Source organism: Aythya ferina, assembly GCF_964211825.1.
Source record: "Aythya ferina genome assembly, chromosome: 4".
NCBI lineage: Eukaryota > Metazoa > Chordata > Aves > Anseriformes > Anatidae > Aythya > Aythya ferina.
Window position 1 is genome coordinate 14,190,553 of NC_140300.1, and position 22,870 is coordinate 14,213,422.

A 22,870-nucleotide genomic window follows, 5' to 3' on the forward strand; every position below is an offset into this window, starting at 1 on the left:
TTGTTTTTTTATATTAAGGGATTCCTCTTCCACCTGCTCTTTGGGGTTGGAATCTTAGACCGTGTTTTGGCAGAGCACAATATCTACAGAAAGTAAAAAGATGATGTCACTATGACAGTATTATTGACTTAGGAGTTAATTGAAGGCATTGCTTTCATAGACAACATAAAGTGATATCCAAGTCAAAAATTTAATGTCCCATATCATTAAACAAAAATGTTTTCAGCCCAATGAGACCAGCTGTTCCTGCGCATCCAGCTGCTCCCCACCCTGACTTGCATATTTTATATATCCCAGAAGGCATTTAAAATCTGCAGCATCACTGTTGAGATTATTGCACTATTGACTTAAAAACTGCAACAACTGTTGTGTGGGAGTTAAGCAGAAAATTTACCATAGGTGGGTTATTGTTGCAAGAAAAGAGACTACTGCTCTCCTTTACTAATAATCTGATATACACTTTCTTTTATTTTTGGTAAGCATCTTTAATTTTTAAAAATCTTTAATTTTTTTCCCCACTCAGATAAGATCTTTGCATAGCTTCCATCTGTAACTGGCCTTGCCAAAGCAACTGAAACATGGAGGAATTAATACTGAACGTACAGTCTTTCCAACGTAACTGGAAACTCAGGCAGAGTCATGAATACAAGTTATTGGAGTAAGAATGAGAAAAGAATAATGCTACTTACAGCTGTAGAGGAAATACTTGCAAATATTTCAGCTGGTATGTACCTACTAGCAAGTTCAATACACTCTGTTTACATATGTTAACCTATCACTTTTTCCTGTGCAAAGTAATAAAAATATTACTTTATTATTGTATCAGATAACATCTATTACTATACTCCTTTAAAATTTTATTCACAATGTGAGCCGAATTGGGACTTGGTTGTTGCAGACTTTGAAAAAGAGAAAGGAGAAGGGATATTCCCCAGAGTAGCAGTTTTGATATGCAACCTCTTACTTGTGGGGTGGAAATGTAAACTTTCTTAAATGCCTAGTCAGCCATGCTAGATAAAGCAGAAGAAAAACATATGGAAATATGCACTACCCCATCTTACTTTCCTTTACACATTTGAAATCTGTGTGCATGACAAGAAGGAATAGGAATCCTGTTTTTCTGCTGAACCTGATCCTGAAAATGCATATAGACAAGGAAATGTGAAATGATCAGATCTGAGTTCCAAAGCAAGAAAAGATATTCAATGGTGGTAAGCGTCTCACACATTCATCAATGAATGTAGCACTGCCCTACTGGTACAAATAGACTCAAACAAGATTTAAAAAAGGATGATTTTTTTTAATGACGTGTTCCAAAACAATGTAGATTTACTCAAGCACAGTAGATGTTATTTCACCCATAAGAAAAAAAGGTGTAAGGAACAGCAAAGGACATACGAAAGTATCATGCAGCACCAACAGTAGTTGTATCAATATTCTTGCTGAAGTTTTATATATATATATATATATACACACATATATATATATATATATACACGTATATATACATGTGCGTGTGTGTATATATATTTACCTAGGAGACTTCTTTCATTTCCCATACTCTAGAAATGTTCATGGAATAATCAATATAGTTTAAACTTTGTCCTCTGCAAATATACTATCTGCTTTCAAAGACTCACACTAATCCACGTTGTGAAGCAAAGGGCAAGGCTTAGTCTTGGAGTGCCACCCTGATTAATGTCTTGATTGGCTTTTCTTCTTCTTAGTCAAGGGGAGTGGTAAACTTTGAATTGAACATTGGATTATCATAAAAATGTTGTATGTATTTAATATTTGTAAGAGTGATTACAGAGTTGGCTAGCAGCCCTGAGGAGACAGGCCTCCAGAGCTACACCCAAGTAGTTGTACTTTAGACCTGAGAGGGCAGTTTAACAAGAATAAATACCTGTACTGCTTAACAGCGGAAAGGTATTTTCAGAGATTTCCTTTAATATGAATAAATATGGCATGACTTCAAAGTGTTTGAAGACTGTGTTTCTACAGTCTCAACCAGAATGTGCATCAGCCTCTTTCATTATCTCTTCACTTTCTTCTGTTTGATTTTTTTGTTGTTGTTTAGCACATTTTTAGAAAATACAGTGACATGTGCAGAAAGTGAATGCAGCTGTAAATTCTGTAAAACAGAATTCACACTCAGAACCATAGCTTTTAGCATTGCGACCCTTGAATATAGGGCATCTATGGCCAATAAATTTTACCTGTGACCTGATGGTTCATAGAATCACAGAATCATAGAATATCCCGAGTTGGAAGGGACCCAGAAGGATCATCGAGTCCAACTCGATGGTTCATACTCTACTTCTTCTACAGAGGTAAACCCATACAGAGGTGGGGAGTGAGAGGATATGTCCTGGTTAGTTTCAGGCAAGATAATGGTATCAAATAGCATTACACATTTAAAAACATTCTCAATTCTAACATCAGGCATCAATACTACTGTGGCATTCACAATTACACACATCATATGCTGTATCGCCATGTATGTGTGACCTGCTGTAGGTGAGCTTGATGCATCCCTGTCTTCTTGCATTCAGCTGACTCTTTGACCGAAAAGGTACTACCGACATGGCCACAAACCCTGGCAGCATTTCTTTCTTTCCCAGCAAAAAGTTAGTAAACGTAGTGGGCTCAGTCTGGGGCTCTAAGAAGGTGAAATTGAAGGGGGGACTGTACTAAGGTGGGACGTTTTTCTTGTGGGCCAAAATCTCTTAGGTCCAGATGGTTCCTACAGAGTTAGCAAGGAAATGGGATAATAGTAAGTGGACAAGAATATACTGCCCCTCCTTACACCAAACCCGCAGTATTTCTATTTTCAAACTGTAATAGGAGCGTCCTGGTACTTTAAGCCTGTTGTTTTTTTTTGTATCCATCTCTTGCAAAAGATTCAACATTATTGCCACCAGAAGATGTATTCCTTTTTTGTATATTCTGGATCAGCAATGGACCATGTAGGCAACAACCCAGTAGCCAACAACTGATTTCCACTGAATCCACTAGGCTACAGCTGAATTCTTATGTAAAATTTAACTGGAGTCTAAACTGAAGTTGAATCCTAACTTCCGGCCTTCCAAACTAGAGACTGATGAATAAACAAGAAAGGAAAGATGCAATTCAGAAAATATTTTATTGAGTACAATACCATTTCATTTTAGGCTTTCATCAAAGGTCTACTTTATAAAACAACACCAACAACCTCTCTGAGGTTGAATACAGCTTGGGCAGGTGCACAAGGAGCAGGAGAGGGGCAGCATCTTCAAATTTTCATGCAAGCAGCGTAATATAGGATAATTGCATCCAGACAGTACCTTGTCACAGTGCCCAAGTTTGCACCATCTCACCAGGAAAATGTAATGCATCTACATTTAAATTTTATAAAGGATTGTAATAATCAGTAGCAAATTCAAATATACAGGGTGTTGCCACTGAATGTTCAATTGATATACTCTAGATCATAACAGGAGAATTAGGAGCTCATAAAGAAAGTATTGTAGTAAGCACTGTGTGGAAATAAGATTAACTCTAACTCTGGAGAATGGTGGCTAACAGGACAGCAGAACTAGTGTAGATAAGGAGAGCTGTAATTTTACAAATGTACTAACATCTAACTTCTATTTTTAGCAGATGGAAGACCATAAAAGTTCCTGGGACTGGGGTTAATTCCATGACACACAGGCTGGAATGAGGACTTGGCTTCATGTTTCCTGAAGGGAGACTAATTGAACAGTAGTCCGTGAGCACTTTCCAGTTGCATGAAGCAGCTGCTCATCTCATAGAAAATAGCCTTCACTAGGGTACAAGTGTGTTAATATTTATAAGAATGAAGCTGCTGCTTGCTAGAACATAGACCAGCTAATTTTTTTCTGGTGTAAGCATTGATTTTCAGTGATAGGAAATCATAAGTGTGCTATAACATTCAGGAACAGTCATAAGCAACCATTAAAATTTCCCCATATTGCTTAAATTCTTCTCTCAAACCTCTTTCTTTCATTATGAAGTATACGTACATTCATCGACTGTAGAAAATTTTCAGGTTGACTATTTTTCTGCACTTAATTCTGTGTTTTTATGAGCTGGTCCCCACAGAATCTTTAAAAAATTGCAATGAAACTAGCATGGTACTGCCAAAGAATTTGAGGAGCAACTGTTATAGCATTAACTATAAAAGTAAGTACAGCTGTTAGCATGTTTTATGATACAGAGCCTTCCATCATCCTTTGGCTGTGCATGTCCCAACATGTGCAAGAAGTACCACTTTATCCGGAAATATTTTTATGAAGCAGGATGGAACAATTTTCAAATTACAATATTTTCAGATAAGAAAAGAAATTAGACCACATTTTAAAGCAAGAAAAATGGAAATGTAAAGCTAAGCATATTCATTAGCAATTAGAGGAGAAAGTCCAGAATAGTCCAGAAAGACTGAAGTATTCAAATAATTTTGAAGGGTTTTGTTGAAATGAACTTCTTATTTATTAAAAAGACAACACATTCTCGAGAGCATCTTCTGCAGTGAAATAATTTAGTTTCTTCATATAGACACATCATACACAATGTTAACAACCATGAAAAACAATACAAAATGCTTTCAAATTTAACAAGTAGAAAAATATAACTAGTATATATGGCAATTGTGAATCTAATACTGTACAGAAGTATTTACGTATTTTTACAAATAAATTATAGCGTAAATGCCCTTTTAAAAATTTCTAGATGTACACTGGAGCATAGGTTCTGAAGCTCACCACTAACTTGCAACAAATGAGTGCCAGTCAAATGTTCTGTCGACGAGCTCAAAAAATTTTTTGTTGGGTTCATGGAAATACTCATGCAGTTTCTCAAGTAACCAGGTATCTACTTGTGGGTGTGCTCGTCCTTTTGACTCATGTAAACAACGCTCCCTCCCACTGTCCCTTAGGCAGTAGAAGCCTTTAGTTTTATTGAAATAAAAGTTTGAAGCATTTATCTGCGGTGATAATTTCAAAAATCTCTCTACCTTCTCTATTTCTGGAAAGGGATCTTTGATTAGCTTATCCCCATCTACAATGTGGATATGGTCAAGGGGAAAATACTTCAACCAGTTTTGCATGTGAATGTAGTACAAGCTTCTGTTTATTGCCTTGTAGTCCACATTGAGTTCACCATCTTTAATCAGGAATTGTTCAATGGATGGATACGGCTTGTGCTTCTGCATGTGGTTATAGAACACTTGGGTGTAATCTGATAGTACTCTCTCACTTGGGTCTCTTAAAATAAGGAGTAGTCTCATAGATTGGTTCATGTTATAAACTCTTTCAGGCACTTTAGGTGATGTGAAATACGCTGGAGTTTTTTCCACTGTGATCTGATGCGGATAAGAGAACGGCATTTGATTAATATACCACTGCAATCCATTTCTGTAATGATCTTCCCAGTCAAAGAAGTGAACTTCACTTTCTGCTGCTGCAATATCTGGATGAAGACTCAACATCTCTAACAAAGCTCTTGTTCCACCTTTTCTCACTCCAATAATGATAGTCTGTGGCAGCTGCCGGCATGTTCCATTAGAATGAATGTTTTCCTTGAAGTCATTTTTTTGAGATGTTTTCTTTAAAAGCTCTCTCTGAACAGACTGAGCAGAAGTCTCAGCCTTTGAATTGATAGCCGGTCTGGAAGGCACTATCTGAGGTTGAACAATAAGCAACACAGCTCCCAGCAGAAAAGCTGCCATGACAGAAGTTCTTAGTCTGGTTTCACTCAAGCAGGTAATGGGGCATGGAGTGATTTCCACCGAGAACAACCTTTAAAATTTGTTTTTGTTTTGCTGAGTGGATGCGTATTTCTCAAACGGAAACTTAGCTGAGAGAAAAAAAGAAGAGAAGCACATTATTTTATACTCTGATATATCACTACTAAAGCCACACTGCAAGTATCTTTTGATTTTCACAACTGAACAAACTTCTTTAGCTTTCCCAATTCTAGGCTCATAAATCATTTGATAGAATTAAATTCTTTAAAGACAGGCACATAAAATAATGCCACGAGAAAATGATTTCCAGTCACTAGGAGACATGAACATTCTGAATCTTTTTTTTTTTTTCCACCCAAGATTCATTCTGAGGTAACTTTTTTATTTTTTTAAATCTGATTTCAGTGGAATTGAACCACTACTGCAAGAGATTTTTTTTTTTTTGGTATTTGTTTTTAAATCTGCAAGAATAGGTCTATTTTAGAAGCAAAACCTAAAAAGAAAAAGGTATGGGCTTGAACAAGATAGCTTCCTTAAAGATGGTCTTGTAGTCTCCTAAGGGATCACATGATGGCAATCTGAAAGTAAAGCCTCCTGGGGAAAAAAAGGCTAACAATATATGAAGAGAACTTTCTACAAAAATGTGACCTTCCCATAGAAGTTAAGAAGAGCTCTGGGTGAATAGTAGACCAAGGAAAAGGCAAATTTTTTTATAACTTTTAAATGAAGTACTCGTTTGCTGTGCTTAGGGTCTCTGAGGAAAGTCAGGTGCTATGTACTCTGCTGCTGCTATAGTACTGCAGACTACAGGAGGACTGCATCAACAAAATGCAAAAAGAGCTGCGGTCCCAGTCCAAGTACTCAGGAAAGAAGATACACAATGGATATTGTTGAAGATCACTTCCAGAGTCTGACAGCAAGCTGCTGTGATGTAAACATCTTTACTCTTTATTTATCAAAAGGCTACTAAATACTACAACTAAAAAGATTTTCAAAAGCCACCTGGACATGGGCCTAGCTACCTGCTCTAGGTGTCCCTGCTTGAGCAGGTGTGTTGGACCAGATGACCTCCAGGGATACCTTCCAGCCTTAACCATTCTGTGATTCTGTAAATTCAAGGTAAAGGTCAGGTTTCTTAACACAGTGTTCGAAATGAAATGGTAATGGCCTCATATATAGCAAACCTGTTAGATTGTCATGTTATGAGCTAGCTGTGTATACAAACTCCATAAATTTGGAGGCTTTCTGAAGTCCTGTAAGCTCAGCAGAGGCTGGTGTAAGCATGATTGTGGTATTGTCTAACTCCATGTAGAAGTAGAAGCCACAATGGCAGAGCATCTGACTGCTTTGCCTTACCAGGTTACTGTAATTATAAATTTTAGCTCAGAACAATGCATACTGTAGTAACTACCAAGGGCTGAAATACGAGATTACATATGAACAACCTGAGGAAATGCAAGGGCTAGGTTTTGGAAATTCTCCAGAGAATCTGAAAAGATACTAATGACTTTTCCACAATAAGCTAAGTCCCTGTGTGACAAGGACTAATGATGTGTTTCCAAGTGATGTAGAAAGTTGTTTGATAGCTTTGCATTTACAGAGGTCATGACTTCATCCTGAATGAAGCAGGCTTGCTTCCTGATGTTTGCTACTGATTATTACTTTTCTGCTTTCCCTTTTCTAATTACTTTTAAATGTCTGCAAGGCAGTGGTATTGTTAGGAAGCAGAAATTAAGGCTGGGAGGAGAGGGAAGCAAAGGGCCATGATATGCCTATGATACACCTGAAATCAAGAAGCATGTGCCTGCAGGCTTTGGGTTCATGACCATGCTCTGTCCTGGACACAAAGTTGTGCCCTAGGCTGTTCTGTGATGTCTGATATGAGAAAACTTTGCAAAGGAATTTGTTCTCCCATTTTTGGTCACTGCTAAGAGTTTTATCTGGTTGGAGGAGCTTCATTTTGGCTGTCATTAATTTTCTATTATTTCCCTGTCTTCACCATTCTCAACTAAATCTACGTCAGTTTCAAGAAGAAAATCTCACTAATGGTGTTGTGCAGGGGTGGATTGGGTGACAGACAATTAAGAATAGGTACATTTTTGCTTTGTGCTGGATGTCCGCATTGAGCCATGCTGCCACCATATTTTAGAAGCAATGTGAGCAAGTGGTTTAATTAGATCAGTGAATGATGGGCAGCTCAGAACATAAAAGCAACAAAACATCAACTCTTCCTGAATTTTAAGGTCACAGATTAAAGGAATAGCCACTTACTGCAGAGTATATTTTAAGAGTTACAAGCTCCATAAATAGTAAGCCTGAGTCGTTGTCCTAACACCTTAATGGAAAAGCATAATAGGATTTCAGTGAGGAACAGGTTGAATTGATGTTGAAGGGAGTTAAGTAAAAGCCCAATAGTAAGAACCCTTATTTCTTAGCAGTCAGATTGAAATATACTATGCTAGTAGCCAAGTTGCATACTAGGCAGTCTTCCTCTGGAAACATTAACTTAGAGCTACTAGTCTCAGATATTAATGACAAAACACTGCTGGGAACACTTTTTTTTTTTTTTTTTTTTAAATTTTATGAGCTACATATACCAATTCATTGGGATTTTTTGTTTTTAAATTCATAGTTTGCATAGTACTCAGCTGCCAACTTTTTTTATTCAAGCCTCCCCATGGCAGAGTACAGCATGGGAATGTTTGAGGGAAATAAGACCAAAGGTTTCTTCTAACTGTAGCTCTACTCTTATTTTGGCTGGCATCACTCTTCAAAATCAGACTTGCAGGATATTACAGGTGTGATACCAAGGGACTGATGTCAGGTAGTCTTCTTAACTGAAGTACTTTTGGGGGGGAAATATTATTTTCTAAGTAAACAAAACAACTGTCTTCAGTTGCAGTGTGAGCCCTCAGAATAACATGGAAGTACCCTCTAATTCAGACATACAGAATTTGATTTTTTTCCTCCTCCCCAACTATTTGTTCAGGTGCATATCATGCATGCATCAGGATCTGTAGCATTTACTGTCTTTATGCACACCCAATGAACCATGTCAGTAATTATGCCATTCAAAGTACCTCCGTGCTATTGTTGCTTTACTTGCTAGCAATAAAGCTTTGTTTGTCATCTCTTTCTGTTCCTCTCATTTCTTTCAGACTGTGTAGGTCTGACACCTGGACCAATTATTGTGTTGTGTTAGATTAATGCAACACAATGGACATGAGTGTTCCTCTAAATTCAGCACAAAACATGTGTTGTGTAGGCAAAGTGGTGTCCAGGAATAAAACTGCTTATAAATTGGTTGCTGTTCAGCTTTCTTCTCTTCTGCCCTCTTTAATGCTTTATGCAGATCTACAATTTGGTGGCTGGAATTACAGCAGTTTATATAAAATGATGCAAATGTGTATTCCAAAGCTTTATAATTTGTAGGTCTGAAAAACTGTTTCAACAATAATAAGCATGCACTGAAGATTTGATAGCAGCCACTCTGCCAAATTACTTTTCTGCTTTAAGAATTCTCTTAACTGCCTCCACGAGTCATGCAGAGCATACATGACTGCACTCAGTGACTTTGTATTCCAGATTAATACAGAAATTTAACTGACAGTCATTACTATTGTATTTGCTACAAGTAAACGAACAAGTTGGTAAAAGAAGCACAGTTTATGCTAAATGGCGCTTTGAAGATTACACCAAGACTATTCAAAAAGTCTGATTGCTTTTTCTTAATCTTTTCTTCAGCTTTCTCCAATTAATTAGCTAAATGTGACATACTGTTTATTCAACAAGATTCAGTGTGGACATTGCCAATCAAATCAGCTTTCATTAAGGTTATAACCACTTCAAAACTAATAGTAATTTAGAAATAAATGGAACCTTTTCTCACTAAATGCAGTATGAGGGGTACAGCTGTCATATTTCATTGACTTTTAAGTATATCACAGTGCTCTTTGAAAGATGTGTTGCTATTTTATCGCTTTTGACCATCTCTCAACACACACACACCACACACACGCACAGCTGCTGCCAGGACACAGACTACAAAAACAACTATATCCTTACCATTCACATGCAGGTGTCTTCATCTTCACTAAACAAAAGCTGTACCTTTTTATGGTCCTCCAGGGAGTGAGGAAGACCCCCAATAAATTTCAGGTAATCTCACTTTCTCTCATTGCAGAGCTGAAGCCCTTCGCTGGGGGGATCTTTGCACAGACATCTACGAAAACCCAGTCTGGCCCAATTGAGAACTACAGGTCAGTTGCTAAGATTTGTCTCTAGAGGGAGATCAGAGCTGAAAACTGGAGGGAGAAATTTTGCTCTTCACAGGATGATGGCACTGTAGACATGACAGAACCTCAGTACAGTTTGTGGGGTTTATTTTCCTTTACTCTAGAAGTGCATGTTTGGGCACTCAATAGTCAGATTAACATTACCGGTTAAAAGTAGTCAGATTGACATTTCTGGTTAAAAGTAGCTGTGAGGTACAACTCACAGATCTACTTCACTGGCTTCTTATAACAGGAAAAAGAAATCCAAAATCAAGTTAACCAACCCTACAAACAACCTTCTACACTGATGAAGAGTCAGTGAACTGAACATTTGTATTCAGGGTCACATTTGTAAAAAAAATCTGAACTAGATTAACTGAACTTGAAATTTGTCAAGTCATTGATATGAACAGTATATATTCCTACCCTCCCAGGATAGATGGTGTCTGCCATAATATATATTCTTCAGTTGTTTATATGAGCTCTTTCAAGTGACATTTTGTCTCCAGTTAGCATAAAACACACGGCAATCACTTACAGTTTAGTCAAGAGCTTTTCCTGAATTGAAAAGGCGCAATTTTATTTTTTTTCCCCATCTGATCTAGTTTATAAACCAGCAAAATGCAGAATATATTTCAAAGGAAAAAAAAATGTTTTTAACTATTAAACTCCCTCATAATGTCCTCTTCATGAAGAAATGCTTCCCACACTTACTCCACACTATTGTCAAATCACATTTTAAAAAAGTTTTAAGAAACATCTGCCAATGAAATGTTTAAACTTAGTTTCTATTAATTAATAATATGCAATTGCCTACTTTAGTGAGTGTTATAGAGAAAATTATAACAAGTCAAATAGCACTGTATACTACTGAAGCCATAGATCTCTAGGTGCATAAACTATTGATCTCATTATATATTAAAAAGCCATCTGTGCATTAAGAGGGGAGGTGAAAAGATAAGAAATTGTATTAATCTGTATTAAAGTGCCTAAACAATACTGCCTAGCTACTTAAACTACATTTCATAAATTATATTAAAAAATACTGCTTAACCAGAAGAGATAAAACCATGGATTTAACTTTTATAGTCAGCATGTTATGAAATCTAATCATAATTTCAGTGTGGTTATGATGATATAACGTCTACGGGCTTTAAGACTTCAGAAATATTCCTTAAAAAGTCTCTAAATTTTGGTTAGGAGAACTTAGCAAGCTGAGAAAGGTTGACTTGGTAGGAAGTATTTTTGGCTGAGATGTGCTATATTTCTGCACCTGCTGTGATAAATAGAGTTTATACAAATTAGCTAGGTCACTGGTTCGTGCCTTCTAAAGGAGGAGTTCAGATCCAGTGTGAGCAATAGAGTAGCAAATTTATAATAGACTGTAGTTATATATAACATGCACTCTTTTTTTTTTTTTTTTAAAAAAAAAAGGTCAGAAGGGACCACTGCAATGTTTCATGCCAGGAAATCATAGACATTTTTAGACGAGAGAATACCCTACATTTCAGAGAACCTCATGCAGGTAAAAGGAAAATGGGACATTACGGCAGAATAAAAATAAACCTGAGAAGCTCAGGATGCACAGATATTTTTTGTACTGAATGCTTGTATGGAATCCCCTTACCACCTTCTTCTAGCAATTACTTAATATCTTGCAGGACTCAAATGTTGTCCTTCATAAAGGGAGCGGGAAGTCCACTGTATCAGTGCCTTCTCTGTACCCTCATAAACCCAAACATTAAATTCAAAATCTGGAAGTTTTCCCACTTCCCAAGCAAAATGGGTCACAATCTGACTGGGAAGCAGAGATCTATTGCACAGTTAATAAAGTTGATTTCTAGTTCATTGAAACCTTCCCCAGGAAATCAACCTGCATGAAAAGATAGCTCTGTCGTACCTTGTTCCCGTTCCATACAAAGGCTCACCTGAACTGAATGGATTGAAAAAGGGAACACAGCATATTCAACAATCCCAGTTTCATTACCCCTGCCAAGCAACTTCTTACCACTCTCTGTCAATGTGGGCCCTATCTCAAATGCAGCAAGTCATTGAAACCAACAATAAAAACTAAAAGAATGAACAAACAAATAAACCTCTAAGTAACCTTAGAGATCATACTCCAAGCTGATTTATGTCTGCCACCCTCCTGCTACTTGACTTTAGATTAATACTGGAGCAGAGTACTGGTGAGGTCGCCACTGCATTAGACTTAACTAAACCAATCCATTTACTGAGTGAAGCACTGTTTGGTGACCTGGAGGGAACCCTGATACTCTGGAGTAAGAAGTGAAGTGACCCAGAAGGATCTTCCATTTTGGGCTGCCCAGGGATATTCTCAGTTTTCTTGCTCTCTTTAATTATCAAAACTTTTCAGGGAAATGCATCAATCTGGGGCTTTGGTAGCTTCTTGGCACTGGGCAGCATTTCTGGAAGAGGGAGGAAGAGACCCCCTTGTGAGACTAAAAAGCATTTCTGTCTTCCTCTCTGTATCTACACATGTATGTATTCTTATGCATTGGAAAACTGTTTTTCATTTACTCTGCTTTTCAGTAAAGTCTGTGTAATCACATGGTTAATTTGGAATAACCAAGGTAGTATCCTCAAAAGGAGGGGACATGGTTCAGAGACTGGCAATTCGAGGGTCAGAATTTGCTCTTCTAAATTATTGCCTTTCCACTGCAGCAGCTGGCTTTGCTTCACATGTGTAATCTGCTGCCGACCGGAGACGTAATATCAAAAACCTCTGCATTTTCCAAAAAAACAGGGAGGAAAAAAGAAAGGTGGGTGCGGACTGGGTGGATAGGAAAGAGCTAACTGAAGCTGATGTTAGTAGCTGCACTCTTAAAAGGCACTCTTTTCTGAGCAACGTGGGAAATACACTTGTTCAAGAAATGCTAGCAAATAAAATATAGTAGTAATTTATAATTTGCATATTAAGTTTGAAAGGCCATTTTAGCAAGACAATTTATGGGTTGAGATTCCTCTTGCCACATAACACTGCAGAGGCTTGCAGTGGGAGTGGGCAATGAATGGCTCTCCTGTGCCAGAACGATGGTCCCTGCGTGCACCCCATCCCCATGCCATTTAAGCCTGGTATTTATGAGACTTCCCAGATATTGGATAATTTTTTTTTGCTCCCCAGTGTCCAAAAGGAAGTCTAGGAACAGGGAAAGCCTTGAACTCAAAAGCCTTGAACTCACTGCACTAACAGAGAGGAAGGAGTCATACACTTTAATTCGCAGTCAGCTGAGGTGATTGAATTGCCTGTACCTAGCTGGGTGCCCTTCCCTAATCTTTTGTATGACTAAAAGACAAGACCAAACCAAGACAATGCCCTGCCAGCACTCCTCCAGCTGGGAACTACCACCCCTGCCTCATGGCATCCTTTTACCCCCCATAGCCTTGAACCTCTCCTAGCCTTAACCCTGAAAAACACACAGAGAACTACAGTGCCCCCGTGCCTGTCCTGTGCTAGTCCAGGCAGCTTGCCTATTCCAGGCAAAACAAGGGTGAGCTCGAGTTCACGTCTGTGCCCTCCAGCCTAGCACAGCTTGGCAGGCTGCAGCCGAGCACGCTGCACCTGGCCAGCTTCGGCACTCAGCATGGGAGAAGATCAAAGACGCTCGGGGGAGCTTTTGCAAGTTGCTCTGCTGTCAGGTAGGAGCCCTGCGCTCCGCCACGCCGTTTCCACACCCTGCCATTCTGGCTTTGCATGCCCTTGTCATTTAGCTACAAGAAAAACAAGGCGGTAAGGAAAGAGAGTGCCTAGGGGCCAAATCTGGATGGATCTGCAATTCAGGTCCTGCTGACCGCTTCCCCCACTTTCTCCCCATTCTTTTTTTTTTTTTTTCCTCCTTCCCACGACAAGCGAAACCTGCCGGCTCCTGACTCAGTGAGCAAGTGCAAGCACCGCGGTGCTGCAAGCGGGGCAGGTTTCTCCGCGCCGCTCCCCGGGAGCAGGTGCCGCGGGCAGCTCAGCCCCGGCAGCGGCCAACCCCCGGGTGCCAACGACCGGACACCCCCCCAGGGGGCACCGCTCCTCAATTCCCCCATTACCCCAATACCGCCGCCCCAATCCCCCCTCCCCGTTCCCCGGGGCAGCTCCGGCCGCTCTCTGCGGGACCCCCTCCAGCGCATCACTCACCGCGGGGGCGCGGAGCCGTGGGGCAGAGCCCTCCGCGCCGTGCCATGGGCGCCCGTGGGTGCCGGTACCGGCGGAGGAGACGGTGGCGGAGCCGTGGGAAGCGCTCCCGGTGCCGGCGGGGCGGGCGGTGTAACGAGCGCCCGCTGCCGCCCGCTCCGCTCCTCCTGCGAGCAGCGCCCGGCGCCAGCCCGTTTGTACGGCCCCCGCTCCGCCCCGCCGCCGCGTCAAGCACGGCACCGCCCCCGGCCCCAAAACACGGCCCCGGCCCCAAACACGGCCCCGGTCCCGGTGCCGGTCCCCTGCCGGCTGCGCTCGCTCAGCCGCCGGGCGCCGCCGGTCCCCTCGGGGCCAGATCCGGCGCCCTGGTGGCGGGGTGCGGGGAGCAGGAGCAGCGCGGGGGGGGCCGGCTGTGTGCACGGATCGGCACCCAGCGCACTGCCGTGTGCGGGGATGGGCTCGGGGGATGCGGCACCGGGGGAGTACCTCGCCACGGAAAGCACGCCCCAACTGCCTCCTTCTGTACCCATAAAAATAACACCCGTATATATATAGAATAATACCCCCCTGTCCGCTTTCGGTTTTATATACTTCGTGAGCACCTCCTGGATGTGTTTCCTGGGCTTCAGAAGGTGGCTTCGATTTTACTTATTTATTTATTTTTCCATTGAAATGCTTTTTGTGCAGCTAGAACGTAAAGCAGGATGGATGTCTCGAACGTAAGAAATGTGGCTTCCTACGGGGAGTGGAACAAAAGGCTTTCCGTGGATTTTAAAGTCACAGGGTTAATCCACTGAAATAGGTCTCTATTTGCCAAAACGTGGTACATATATATTTTTCAAGTCAATGTATGTTAGAAGTATCATTATCATACTGCATCTCTATCCATTTATTCAGCAAACTCTCTTGAAATTTACCGGTAATTAAAAGCATATATATATATATATATATATATATATATATATATATAAATATATGGTGGGGTAGCTCATTTCTCAGCGGGGAGCTTATTTCTCAGTTGATTTTGGTCAATTTAGCTCCCCACCCTCCTGAGGGGTTTCATGCAGGCTGACAGATCTGTCGGAAAGTGGTGGTCTCTTCCTAACGATGCTCAACTTGTACTGCTTGTATGCAGGGCTCAGGGCGGTTTGCCCAACGAGGTAACTTGCATAATAATGGCTCAGCACTCCCCTAACATGCTTGGATGGCAGCCCAGAATCTCTCTGCAGCTGAGGGTCAGTGTGAGATTCCCTGATTCACACTTTTTAAAAAACATTTTCTGTTCCAAACTCTTGCTCCTGTTCTGGAGTTTTACTACTGCAGCTTTCCTTTGCAAAGAGTGGCCGCTTGTTCACCAGTGTGGCTGGAGAGCTGTTCCCCAATGGCACGTCATTTTATTGATTCAGGGTTTGGTGTTTAAAGTTCCGTCTGTGTTGGTGGAGCTGTTTGCACAGGCATCGCAGGGCTGGGCTCACACTGCACGTGTGTGCCAGGCAGGAGGCTGGCATGAGCCGAACCTACGCATCTGAGAGGGTTCATACGGGCACGTAAGTTATTGGGTGAGGAAGGTTTAAATTGCCTCTCGCATTTCTGATTAAATTAGGCTAACGGCCTACTTTTTGCAGGATACCTTGACCATTGGTGGTGACGTGTTTGCTGTTTGCGCACTCCTTGAGTTGTGGTCAGTGGAAATGTCAGGTTACACAAGCTTTTGGCACCAAAAAAACAGCTTAGTGTACTACTTCTATGTAAAAATTGCACCATGTGGATTTTCTTAAATCCTTTTCCTGCAGTCTTAGTGTGTAGTGGTATTGTAACAGGAGTCACAGCAATCAGTTACGGAACTCTGTTTTCTAGTTCTGGCTCTTACTGAGGAATGCAGAACAAAGGTGCTGTGTTTGTTTAAGTATCACCAGCAATTTCAAATGGATTAAAGGACGTAGGAGTGCGTGGGGAGCTGTTTTGTTTATAACTGTTTGTCTGCTTCAGCCCTGAATAGGCATACTTTTGCAGGGCCAAATTAATTAGTAAAATAAACAAGTGAAAATCTGAGGAATAAAAATCACTCAGTTCTGTTTGGTATCTCTAAACAGAATTTTGACAAATGTTTTCAGGAAATAAGTACAAGAAAAGATAGGATACTGTAACTATGAATTTATTTTATTCAATGTTTTTTGCATATTTAGCAGTTAAGATATTTCCTGTATTTCACCTTCCTCAATCATTTCACTATAATTTCTTTAACAGCAATAGACATCTGTTAATACTGACCTTCTAATTTTTAATATGTAAAGAGAATATTTCACTACTGTGTTTACTATCCAAAAAAAAACACACAAGCACCCACCACCAACAGTAATAGTCTTTTTACTTGTATTTTAATATATTCCTTTATGTTTCAGTATAAACATGAGAGTCTGAGAGTCCAGTAGAGAAACAGTAGAGAAATTTCATTTGAGATTAACTTTGCTGATTAATTGTGCTATTTATGGCATGATAGTGCGTTTTGGTCTTCTTGCAGGCAGGTGAAATCCAAAATGCTTAGGTACTGTTCAACTGCTTCAGCACATGATTTAGTCATAAAGGATCACTGTTTCTTCCATGTAATCTCTAGATCAGATGGTGTGATACCTATTTCACGTGTAATATCCTGTCTTAATATAGAAGAATCAAAAGGTAAAAAAATCACCATTTCTTTAGGTAGCTTGTTCCAATTGTGGACCATCTTCAGTATCAAAATAACAACAGAAAGTATCTTTACCTTTTAATCTGGCAGTATCTAACTGTAGCTCCAAGACATTGCTTTATATGATCACCTTCCTAGGTAGATTAAAGATATATTTTGCCCCAAAATGTACTTTCTTATTCCAATTAAGTACCTTCTCAGTATTATTATTATATTTTTTTTTTTTATTATTAGTTTTTTTTGGGGGGGAGCAGGGGATAAGCTAAAGAAAATGATCTCTTACAGCATCTCACTGAAAGGTATTTTGTCTAGGCACAAGTAACTTCAGTTTAATTTTTTTTCTTCACTTTTCACAGATTTTCATGAGTGCAATACTGATCCTTAACATTCATATTGGAAACATTTTCACAGTGCTTTGATAAGGAACCCCAGTTGCCAATATGGTTTCAAGATCTATCAGTTCACCAGCTGTTAAGCTATTTCAAGTGCCCTTGACATATAGTCCTTACTTTTTCAATTCAAATGTTCTGGTTACTAGATCTGATGCCTTATGAAAGTCTTGATCTGTTCTGACTGCATATTTCTCTTTATCAAGCAAATTTGTAATTTCCTTAAAGCAGACTTGTTTAACGTGATTGTGGCAGTGTCTCTTCAACTGTGGGAAAACTGGTAGAAGTGATACAGTAACTATACACGTGCTGTATTTTTATTCTTTCGATTGAATAATGACTAATCTAGAAAAAGGAAATGAGAATTCTTAAAGCCAAAAGAATAAGAAAGGAAATTAAAATTATAAGTGCAATGTTGCCAATATTCATTTACGCTTCCCTCGTTAGTCTGAAAAGGAGGATGTGAAAAATGGGGCCTCTGATAATACCGAAATTCCATTATATCCTGGATGACTGGCATGTGTCATACACTGTAAAGAAAGAGGTGTTCTGCCCATGCAATAAATGAAACTGGAGCCTGCTTGGAGAAAGCAATTCTGAGATACCAACTCATTCAAAGCCAGGGTCAGAAAATCTGGGGACAGGGCTGGAGACAGGAAGGCACCAGACTTCCCTGAGCAGATGTGGGATGCCTCTGCAGTGGTGAAGGAGGAGATGATGACTCACGGGAAGCAATGCAGCTTCCAGGAGGGGCTGCAGCGTGGATGGAGCTGGAGGTGTGCTTTGCAGCTGGCTTAACAGCTCTGGGACTGTCTGAAGCTGTTTCAAATACAGCCTGGAGAGCAATGGATTCGTGCTGCCATAAGCACCAGTGATCAAACTACTTAACCGGGTTTGAAAACTTTCTTTCAAACCCTGTGCCACCACTCCACTGTTTGTCACAGTGTTTTGGAAAGGCAGAGGTGGAAGACAGCTGAAGAAGAAAGCATAGGCATGAAAATTACTTAATTGAGCAATACTTAAAATTTTCTCTGTGTGGTCTCCATTGGTGCTGCCTGTTACATAACAAAGTGTACATTTGTCAGATCGAAGGAATGCAGTTATGATTTAAGCAATTTAAGACAATTCAAGCTCACAGATTTCTAGGTTTGTCACTGGGAAACACTTGGGAAAGCAGGAAGTAGTGTAATGTAGGAAGCTAAGGGGATTCAGAGGATGAGTTATAAAATACATTTAAACAGACATATTCTAAAGTTATTTTAAATTTAAGAAATAACAGATATGTTAATTCATGTCTAAAATCTCAAGAAGACAGGTCGAATTCAGGGCTAGAATGAAGAAATGACATTGAGACATCTAGACATGAGAAATGCACTATTTTGGTGTGAAAAGCAAAGGACATGAGAAGCAAAGGAAAGTATGGAACAATGTTGTATGTGGTTGGGAGTGTGAGGTTATAAGCCAGCCCTTGCTCAGTTGAAATACATGTACATTTTTCCCTTTTCCTACAAATTTTGTTTTTCTGTTATCCCCAGTGGCAAGAACTTATGAGGTGTTGAGGTTGGATATGACAGCGTTACTTGCTGTATAGGTGCATTTCTGAAAGCAAGGTGGAAGGTGAGGCATGCAGAAGGGAACTCTTAAAGTAAAAAGGGAAAATGAATGGTAATTCAGTGATAATATTGAATTTTCCAGTGAAATAAATAAAGGATTAGTTTGAAGATTCCACATAGCACAGCTGAGAATTTGATTTGAAATGGTCTCTCTTAAACACGCAGTAATGCCATTGCCTGCTAATACATTTTCTCTAGACAAAACATTCTCAAGTTTGTACTTCAAGATCCAGGAGCCAAGGACTGTGGAGCACTGAGGTTTATACTGCTATAAGTAAGAGGACTGCCAAAATCCTGTCTTTCAATATAAACATATAAGACCCATCTTTTCCTTTCCATAACTGAAGTGCTGCTTGTAATAAGAAATAGGGATTATTACTTAGTGAGGCAAGACTACGGATGATGGCTTCTACATGATATGAAGAATGTTTGGTTTAACAAAGTAAAGGGAAAATAAAAGATTAGTAGTAAATTGACAATGGATGAGATCCAAGTTCCAGAAGACGTGTCAGACTTATTACAGCTCTGCAAGCAATTAAGCCTTTGCCTTTGAGAATGTACCCCTTTATGGTATGGGATTGCTATGTAAAGAGAAAGAGGATAGATACAGAGTGATAACTGGTACAGGGTAGTCTGTGTGGGTGACGAGAGCTCTGGGCAAGAGAGGAGTGTGGAGTAGTTGCTGCAGTGCAGATTTTCCCATCCTTCTGTTGAGGGTGACATCTGAAGGCAAGCAGGGCTTACAGGTGCTGAAGAGGGCTGGTCTGTCCTTTTCTCTCTCCATCTTCATGGTGCCAGACCCTTTTTTCTGGGTGTCTGAGTTTGCCAAAGCAGCAGAAAACCACCAGTGCCACCAGCAAAGAGAACTGTTTCCTGCTGCTTTCATTCTTCACTGAGGCTTTGCTCCAGCTAGATCCTGCTTGTGGCCGAGAGCTGGTGAGAAAGGGTTAGGATCCCTGTTTTCAGCAGTGCCTAACCATGTCAAAATGTCAATATCAAAAAGCCAATCGTGCTATTTAGATTTATTATATGTTCAGCCTGAGAGACATACGTTTTTCTAGTCACAGCCATGTTCAAATATAAGGAAAGAGCCAGGTGGTTTCAAAAAGACAAGTTAATTCTTCGCTCAGTCTTCTGGCTACTCTCAGTTAGGAAATCCTGGCCTTGAATTATGTTAAGAGCAAGATTTTAATGCTCTTCAGAATTACAGTATTACATTATTTCCATCTCAGTTTTTAGAGAGTGTTACTGTGATTGAGAATAGTGTTCTGCATTTGTGCTGTCCCCTTTTGTTTTCCTGTACCTGCCACCTGCTGGAATATATTTTACTAATTTTTTTTCTTTTTGTATCATTGCTACTTGCTTTAGAAGCAAATCCCTGTCTCGCCAGTGTTGCATGATCTGTGAGAACTTAATGGTAATAGGAAAGAACTAATTTGCATATTCTAATTGAAGCATACTCTACTGTTTTTCTTGCTTAGGTGAAGGAAAGGATTCGAGATGAATGTTTATTCTGTGACTCAAATACAAACCTGCATAAGGTAGGTTATTTCTTCTACCTGTTTCTTCTAGTATTTCTTTTATTGTTATGGGCTATATAGACTTTGCCTAGCCTCCAGTGTGTGACATGGGTAGGGCACAGAGAGCAGAAAACTGTGCCACAGTTGTCTAGGAGCCTGATAGCACTGTGGTTATGAAGGCACTTTGCTCCCCGTTGAATTGTCTGGGATGTCTGCCAGCTTTAAAGGGACTAAAAGTGGGTAAGGAGATGGCCCACTTTCCTTTCACACGGTTGGCAGGAGGTGAAGCATACTGTGTGTTTTCATAAGCACTGGGGAGCGATGGGACACTTTCTAGCCATCCATTCCCTACGCAGCATGATGTGTTATCTGCTCAGGACCAAGGCAGGGACCCGGAGTGCAGTCATCTGTCCCCTGGGTTAACACTGCAGGGAAAAAAAAAAAAAAAAAAAAAAAGTGTGTGGCCTTTGCTTATTTCAAATAGAACATAACATCACTAGATGGACTGGAAGCTTAAAGCAAGCTGTTATTGCTCTTAACACTAGAAATCATTTAAGGTGTTGCAATAGCTACAGCACAGCAGAGGTATGGTTACCTTAGATGCAAAGAACATGCCCAGGCACCTGTATGCTTTGTAGTCTTTATCAGACACTGTTCAAGGTTGAATGCTTTCACCTAGCAGATTATATCAAGCATAACTGTGTTCCTTTAAGGACACTGTTGTGTGTAAAAGATTTTTTTTTTCTTTTCTTTTTTCTGTGATGGTCTCTAACCCTTAAGGCTCAACTCTGCCTCTCTGATTTAGATTGTTACCTAAGTTTGCAAGGGATTCCACAGAAATCCACTGACCTTGCAGAGAAAGATATGTTCAACAGAGAAAAAGAAAGCTTGATCCGGGCTCTTATTAAATACAACTCGTATATAACGTAGGCTGGTCTATCATTGCATATAGCTAGCTGCCTCTAACATCATTAGGATTTCCAGGCACAGACCAACTAGGTTATGAGTTCCAGATACAGAGTGAAGTCCAAGGAAATTACATGACCCAAGTTGCAGACATAAGACAAGTTCTGTGTAAAATATTTATTGCTCCAAATTATCGTTGTAAGGGTAATAAAATGAAGCCGTATTTGTAAGTTTCACAGTGATATATTTTTATGAGTTTAGAGCTGCTGTTTGTATAAATTCAATAGAAAAGCTGTTTGGACTTGTTTCAAATTTCTTTAGCTACAGGGGAAGAACATTTATTCCCTATTTCACTTGTTAGAAAGAATGAAAAGCAAATCTTTTATCTGCTTACTAGAAACTACAGCTTTAATGAAACTCATTACCTTTCTCAGTATGGCTGTTTGAGTTGTACAGAGATGGAATCAAGTTTCCTAGACATTGAGGGACAGGGCTGACACCAGCTCTTTGCAGTCCTTTTTAGAAGGCACAAACTAAAAATGGTTAGACAGATTCAGCTGAAATATCTACCCAAATCATATAGTCATGTCAGAATACTTCAGCTGAGAATAGCTTTTGCTGGAGATTGAAGGAAACCAATTTGTTTGTGAAATCCTGCCTAGAGCTTCCTAAGTTTCTGGGCTTGATTCTTTTGCTGCTTACTTAACATCCTGGGGGCTGGTTGAATTTGTGGGGTCCTTAGATCATCCTGGCTCCCTGTTTGCAAAAGTGTCCACTAGCAGCCCTCAGACTTGTTAAATGCTGAACAGAAAAAAACAAAACAAAACAAAACAAAACAAACAAACAAACAAGCAAGCAAAAAACACAAAAAAACACACCATCACCAAAATTTTGCAATATCGAAATCATCAGAAAAATCATGATCGCCGTCTGCTTAGCCATAGTGTAATGTGTCTTTCATAGGGCCACCCTGCCTGAAAGGCAGCTGGACTGGACTGAATGAAAGAAGTTTTACTATATCCTTAGGACTGGTATCACTGCAAAGTTCCTTTATAGAGCTGGGGAGGAACCCCAAACAACTACCTTTTCATACTCACTGTTAGAGTTAACATTTGGTTGTTCTGGTCTCATCCAGGTCTTGATCTGATTCCATATTTAAAGGTGGTTTGGGTTGTAAAAGGTGGTAGTACCTTTAAGGTGTGCACTGGCTGTAGGAGGAGTCAGTGTTCCTGGGATCCTTACTGGAGATGTCCCAAAGCTTTTGGAGAAGCCATATATAGCTGGTAATTTTTTTTCAGTGACAGAAAAGAAAGTTGATTGCAACTTTATCCTTAAGGAGAAAAGGTGAAAAAGGTAAAGTCTGTTTTTATTATTATTACTATTATTATTATTATTATTATTATTATTATTATTATTATTTATTTATTTATTTTTAAATTATAGATTTGATCTAGTGTTGTATTGATTAAAAACATAAGATATCAAAAATGTCATTTAATACAACAGTAACCCAGAGCTGTTCTTGAAGACTGTCTTCCTGCCCTACAGTTTTTGTCCATGCTTCTCTAGCAGTGATATGTTTCATTATGATG

The 22,870-nt window shown here is 39.8% G+C and overlaps 1 protein-coding gene and 1 long non-coding RNA gene across 2 annotated transcripts in view; one reads left to right on the forward strand and one right to left on the reverse strand.

The window, feature by feature from the left end:
- Positions 1 to 3,126: 3,126 nt before the first annotated feature.
- Positions 3,127 to 14,363, reverse strand: HS3ST1 (heparan sulfate-glucosamine 3-sulfotransferase 1). Its single transcript, XM_084517635.1, has 2 exons — positions 14,168 to 14,363; positions 3,127 to 5,856 (listed from the first exon to the last, which is right to left on the reverse strand). The coding sequence occupies exon 2, from the start codon at positions 5,726 to 5,728 to the stop codon at positions 4,766 to 4,768; it is 963 nt and encodes a 320-aa protein (XP_084373761.1). The 5' UTR covers positions 5,729 to 5,856; positions 14,168 to 14,363; the 3' UTR covers positions 3,127 to 4,765.
- A 796-nt stretch (positions 14,364 to 15,159) lies between these two features.
- The window catches only part of LOC311435983, a 93,387-nt gene continuing 85,676 nt past the window's right edge, over positions 15,160 to 22,870 (forward strand). The window contains exons 1-2 of the long non-coding RNA XR_014692516.1: positions 15,160 to 15,723; positions 20,334 to 20,393. This is a non-coding gene — a long non-coding RNA (uncharacterized lncRNA). The remainder of the gene's footprint in view (positions 15,724 to 20,333; positions 20,394 to 22,870) is intronic.

Excerpts from the sequence above, each read along its gene's own strand:
- HS3ST1 (XM_084517635.1), bottom strand. The coding sequence starts at position 5,728 with ATGGCAGCTTTTCTGCTGGGAGCTGTGTTGCTTATTGTTCAACCTCAG.